Source organism: Nansenia antarctica (genome assembly GCF_963989245.1).
Source record: "Nansenia antarctica genome assembly, chromosome: 3".
NCBI classification, from domain to species: domain Eukaryota; kingdom Metazoa; phylum Chordata; class Actinopteri; order Argentiniformes; family Microstomatidae; genus Nansenia; species Nansenia antarctica.
In genome coordinates, this window is record NC_137688.1 from 48,273,825 (window position 1) to 48,280,125 (window position 6,301).

The window sequence follows — 6,301 nt, forward strand, 5'->3', positions numbered from 1 at the left end:
ACAAATACTTTCTTACGTCGTTTCACACTATTACACAGAATCTAATAAAAAAATACACAGTGTTAAGATATTTACCCAAAACTATATTCAAGAATTACATTTCAGTAATCAATTTAACTGGTAAAACTTTAAAACAATGTTTCAATACGCTTCATTGATACAATCATTTTGAAAATCGATTATTTGGCAGTACTCCTTCCCGATTCCCATATCTATATCTATATTCCCATATTCCCTCCTCCTCCTTATTTGTAACTCGCTCGTATATCCCTCTAACCGTTTCTGTTCTCACCTGTACGGAAGTGGACATAAAAGGTTGGGCAGGTAAGAATGTCTGAACAACGCGCACACTCTCCACGTTCCTTTACAGGTAAGACGTGCTTCAGTCAATGCTGCTCAGAGTCAATCTGGGAAAACATCGTTGTGTTTATAAATAGCGTATAATAATTACAGTAAATATGAGAATACCTTATAATGTTTTCTTCTTTTTTTCTTCCAATGTCCTGTAGAAGCAACCGCGAGGACTAATGGGGCTAGTACTACTGAGCCTAATTCTCCGGTATTGGATCAACAACGTGGAAGGTAGGAGGAATGACTCAATTGCTACACGGTTCAATGTTATGTTAGCAGGATATCCTGATATATGTCTCCAATGTATTTGTATTACCTGTATTTGATCTATGTTATTCAATAATTATTCTAATTTATTGCACACATTTCATTGCTGCAGTACAGTACTATTTCTCCCTCTTTTTTCCCCTCTTTCTTCTTCTTACAAATACATCATCTCCCACAATTATTGTTGTGATTTAGGCTATCATGATAAGACACAGCTCAGAGTTCAAGAGAAAAATCTTTAACTAATAAAGCACACTGTGTTCATGCACATCACAGACAGTGGTACTAAACAATCTTATCTACTGATACTGTGTAGTGAGAAAGTCTAGCGACTCTGAGACAAGAAAAACCACACTCACCACTTGTATATTCCCTGTGCACATTCAGCAACATGTTCGGTTGGCAGTGCAGTGTCTTGTGACGAGTGTCTTCAGCTGGGCCCCGAATGTGCATGGTGCACACAGGAGGTGCGCAACAGATGCATAGCATAACATCCATACCATATCCAAGTCCAGTAGGACTATGTATCATACATTCATAATGTGTAACCACTATGTAACCACATAATGTGTAACCACTACAATAATGATCATTATGGACTTATTACTTGACAGAAGGTTATTACTTTTTAAGGGGTAAACTTATTAAAACACTGATTCGTACAATACAATATGTTTTTGAAGTGTCAGATTATGTTGTTGGAGGTTAAACCTTTGCTGTTTTTTAACCTCTCAGAATTTCACAGACTCGTTTTTAATCAGTGAGCGATGCGACACGCTGGACATCCTACAGCAGAGGGGGTGTGCTGGGGATCTGGTGGAATTCCCTGTCACTGGTGCAGAGATCCACCGTGACAGTCCTTTAGGGAAAAAGACTGGGAGCACCAACGGCACCCAGATCTCCCCACAGAGAATGGCCCTCAAACTGAGACCTGGTACGCATTTAAGACATTTTGATGTTGATTTTAAGTCCATTTCAATTTAATCAAGTTTATTTCTCATTACAAGAATACAGTGCAACAAAATGCTTAAGGCAGAACAGCTCTACCACATCAATCAACATCAACTATACTGTGTAAGAAGTAAAAATGTAAACATCAATCATAAATATTAATACAAGCACTAAAACTAATAACAGTAAAAACATATATATACATACAGAATTTTGTAGCAGCATTAAGTAGCAATGTAAAGTTTTAAGTGTGGTAAATGTATAATCAGTGTTGGAATTCGTAACAAGAAAAAGTAACTGTAATACTATTACAATATTTGAACACAGTAACTTGTTCTACTCTGTGGCATCCTTAACCAAAGACCCAACACAGAAGAGACAGACAGAGTCATTTTTTTCTTCATTTCTTTGGGCAGGCAGTGAGGTGACCTTCCAAGTTAAGGTGCAGCAGACAGAGGACTACCCAGTGGACATCTACTACCTGATGGACCTGTCGGCTTCCATGACCGATGACCTGGAGATGATCAAGGACCTGGGCTCCAAACTCTCCAATGAGATGTCCAATCTGACCAGTAAATTTCGTCTGGGCTTCGGTTCCTTCGTGGAAAAACCTGTCCTCCCATTCATCAACATCACGCCTGACGAACTATTGAACCCTTGTAGGTGAGAAAACGGAACCAAAGCTGTTCCACATCCTCATAAAGCTGGAAATCACAGCCACTGTCTGTGGAAGAGAGTCTGATTTTCTTACTAAAAGAGATACTGGAGTCAGTATCATTTTTTTTTGCTGCTACAGCTGTGTCCGGTAAAACAAGCTTATAATAGACTTATAAAAGACTTATAATAATAATAATAATGTATTACATTTCATGATACAAGAATAATCAAAGTGCATCAAATCAAAGCTAAAATACTTAGTAACAGTAATTACTTGTAATTAGTAAGTATACAGTAATCACTAATCACTTGTACCGGTAGTTCTAAATTAGATAGATGTGATCTGAAGTCTCTCTTTGGTCTTTATCCAGTAGTGTGGCGGCCAACTGTTTGCCCGCATTTGGATACAAACACGTCCTGTCCTTGACCAGCAGTACTGACAAGTTCAACCAAATCATCACCAACCAGCGGGTGTCTGCCAACATCGACCTGCCGGAGTGCGGCTTCGATGCCATCATGCAGGCAGCAGTTTGCGGGGTGAGACGTCAGGAACTTTCACCTACAAAGGATCCCATATTTATTATGAGTTCCAATGAGATGGAATAAGGATCTTTTGTCTTGTCTTGTTAGGACAAGATCGGGTGGCGGAACGACTCCATGCGTTTGTTGGTGTTTGTCAGTGATGCCGACTCTCACTTTGGCATGGACAGCAAGATGGCAGGCATCGTCATCCCTAATGACGGGAAGTGCCACCTGGACAGCAACAATGAGTACTCCATGTCTACCACTCTGGTAAAGTGACAGTGAGAGTCAGGGTCTGCTAAGCAGACCTCAAAGTCAGGGTCTTTATGTCCGTTCCTGGGGTTGCAATGATATGATAATGTATTTATGGTTAGGGTTTTTCCTGGCCATGTGACTAGACTAGGGAAAATGTATATCTTATTGTTACTAGGTATTTTCAGGAAAAGAACCCTGGCACAAATACATGGATACAGAATCATCATCATTCATTGCCTCTCTAGTTGTAGACATGATGCATATAATTGTGTTACAATTACCGTGTCATTGTAAATGTAAAGGTGTCAGAGAACATAATGTTATTAACCTCTTATACAGAATTATATTGCTTCAGAGGACATTTCTGGCATCAAGAATTATCAATCAATCTTCTGGTACAAGATTGTAAGATTATCTAGTTATAGAATAACACTCATTCTTTTCTGCAATGAAAGTGTTATTTTACTGAAAGTAACAGATAAAAGACAATGGCCTTTAAAATGCTTGCTTATCTCCCATAATTTTTACAGGAATATCCAACTCTTGGACAACTTATTGACAAGCTGGTGGAGAACAACATACTCCTTATATTTGCTGTGACAGAGAACCAGAAACATAACTACGAGGTAGGAATGGTTCCCTCCATTGTTTCTCCCGTGTGACATTTGTGAAAAAATGAGGTATGCGGTTACAAAATGGAGAATCTTTGAAGGAAAATGTATCTCTGTGTATCATTGAGGTTAGCATATTTGATTCACTAAGCATGCTCAAAGAGCATGTTCAAACAAGCCTTCTTTTCTTCCCGTTTTCAGGTCTATTTCCCTCTGCGGTCTAGACGGGTCTACCCATATAACTGTTTATTCTGTTCTTATGCTGGTTTTTTCATAGAACTATGCTAATCTTATACCTGGTGCCACAGTTGGAGTCCTAGCAACGGATTCAAGGAACGTCCTAGAACTTATTGTGACTGCGTATAAAGTAAGAACACAATCTGTGTGTGTGTGTGTGTGTGTGTGTGTGTGTGTGTATGTGCATGTTTAGCTACCATTGTGTGCAGAGACCCAGGGTGGTTATCCTACAAGTAGTCAAACCACACTGTAGGACCCTGAGGTGACCTCACCCTATCTCATATCCTTGTCATCACTACCACTGAGGAAGCATGGGATAGGTTTCCATTCACTTCACATATCATGTGTTCATGCTACAGTAGATTGGTGATCATAATAAGAAGACAGGCATAGGAGGCAGGTTAAAAATATTGAGCGTTCACGTACATGGTCGCAATGCCTGGGCCTATCCTTTCTCTCTCTCTCTCTCTCTCTCTCTCTCTCTCTCTCTCTCTCTCTCCCTCTCCCTCTCTCTCTCTCTCTCTCTCTCCCTCTCCCTCTCTCTCTCTCTCTCTCTCTCTCTCTCTCCCTCTCTCTCTCTCTCTCTCTCTCTCTCTCTCTCTCTCTCTCCCTCCCTCTCTCTCTCTCTCTCTCTCTCTCTCTCTCCCTCCCTCTCCCTCTCTCTCTCTCCCTCTCCCTCTCTCTCTCTGTCTCTCTGTGCCCTGAACCACAGTATGCTGTCAGCAGGTCTGTACTCGCCCCTGTGTTTGATCGTCCTCTCTTCTCATTCTCCGTTCCTCCCTAAATCCCCTCCTCACTGCAGCGGGGCTGAGGGAAGGCACTGCATCAAACAACTTCCTAAACACCCAGCTCATTCATCACTCATCATTACGCATTCAGCATCTAGCATCTAGCATTTAGCATTTAGCATTTAGCTCCCCGAAGCGTAGCAGCGCACTGTGTAATAAAGTGCCTAATTAACATGTGTTAGCGCTCCATGGATCCCTGATTCTCCTTCTAGCTACACCTCCTTTAAGAATAGGCCTACGACACCGAGCTGACTTTGTCTTTGGCAAACCTTTAGCCGTGTTTTCCTAACACTTAAACACTCTGTCAATGCTTCGCTGGCCAGTCACACAGGGTGTGAGCTCAGCTGTGCCTCAGTCTGCCCCAGTGTGTTGTTTACCTTTACACCTGGAATACCTGGGAACCTGACTCACACCTCAAACACCTCAAAGGACTTTCCAAAGGAAGGAATTGATTATTCCCTAAAGCGCCAAAGCTCACGCCTGATGCTCTGGGCAAGTTTAATCAAGCAAACTATTATTGTCTAGCCCTCTGTGGCTTAGTTGGTAGAGCATGGCACGAACAAGGCTTAGGCTGGGGGGTTCGATTCCCACTGGGACCATATATACAGACAAATGTGTGCACAAGTGTCAGTTAAATGGTATATATTATTATAGAGGTATAGATGTATTTCTCCCCAGGTCTAATGAATACTTCCAAACTTGCTTTCCACCTCCATGTTAATCAGATGAATATGGATAGGATTCTTTATTATTCCATTCCATCACATTTTCTTTATATCCTACAGGCATAACACGGCAGACATGACAGACTTAACATGACAAATGTAACATATGACACTGACATCAAAGGACACCAAGGATGTAACAGCAGAGTAGACTGAGGTCCTTGACCACCAAATATGATTTGTTTGACTTTTTCTTTTTCTTTCTTTTGAAAGGAACTGCGCTCTGAGATTGAGCTAGAGGTACTTGGTGACACGGAGGATCTCCAGATCTCCTTCACGTCTATATGTCAGGATGGGACAATCCTCCCTGGGCTGAAACGCTGCTCCAACGTGAAGGCTGGAGACATGGTAAGAAATACATCCACATTCTTATCTTTGAGACCGAAGGACATTTGCTACGGTTTGTCAACGCGAAAGCTGTTGGTCAGAGAATATTCTAGAGCAATATTGTATAGTGGCAGCTATCAGGATGGAAGATATCCCCTTTGATGGAACTAATGTCGTTATAATGTGTATATTGACTGGTGCATCCATGTACTCCTGGCTGATCGACATCACAGACGATCATTTGTTTAATCTGCTTGTTTTTTTTTCTGTAGAACGTTGTTATTATTGAAATGGTGATAGCGCATGAACATGATCTGACATGACACATCGGTTGCAGGTGTCCTTCAACGTGACGGTGGAGCTACCGGCATGTCTGCCCAGCCCCCGTCACTTCCTCCTCAAACCGGTGGGCTTCCAGGACGCCCTGGAGGTGGAGCTGGAGTCCCTGTGCTCCTGCGCCTGCCGCCGGACCGCCGAGGCCAACAGCAGCCTCTGCAGCCTGGGTCAGGGGTCACTGGAGTGTGGGGTATGCGCCTGCCAACCTGGATACATGGGCTCCAGGTGCGAGTGCACGGAGGAGACCTCCCGGAGCAGCGACTGTAGAGCTGAC

At 42.3% G+C, this 6,301-nt stretch overlaps 1 protein-coding gene across 1 annotated transcript in view; it reads left to right on the forward strand.

Annotated features, from left to right (window-relative positions):
- Nucleotides 1-527: 527 nt before the first annotated feature.
- The window catches only part of itgb6 (integrin, beta 6), a gene marked incomplete at both ends in the record, with an annotated part of 10,663 nt that continues 4,889 nt past the window's right edge, over nucleotides 528-6,301 (forward strand). Inside the window, 10 exons of the mRNA XM_080527340.1 lie at nucleotides 528-582; nucleotides 1,006-1,085; nucleotides 1,354-1,552; nucleotides 1,986-2,232; nucleotides 2,598-2,763; nucleotides 2,857-3,018; nucleotides 3,534-3,629; nucleotides 3,892-3,981; nucleotides 5,578-5,712; nucleotides 6,029-6,301. The exon at nucleotides 6,029-6,301 is cut by the window's right edge and continues 145 nt beyond it. Of these exons, the coding sequence (XP_080383466.1) occupies nucleotides 528-582; nucleotides 1,006-1,085; nucleotides 1,354-1,552; nucleotides 1,986-2,232; nucleotides 2,598-2,763; nucleotides 2,857-3,018; nucleotides 3,534-3,629; nucleotides 3,892-3,981; nucleotides 5,578-5,712; nucleotides 6,029-6,301 (1,503 nt within the window). The remainder of the gene's footprint in view (nucleotides 583-1,005; nucleotides 1,086-1,353; nucleotides 1,553-1,985; nucleotides 2,233-2,597; nucleotides 2,764-2,856; nucleotides 3,019-3,533; nucleotides 3,630-3,891; nucleotides 3,982-5,577; nucleotides 5,713-6,028) is intronic.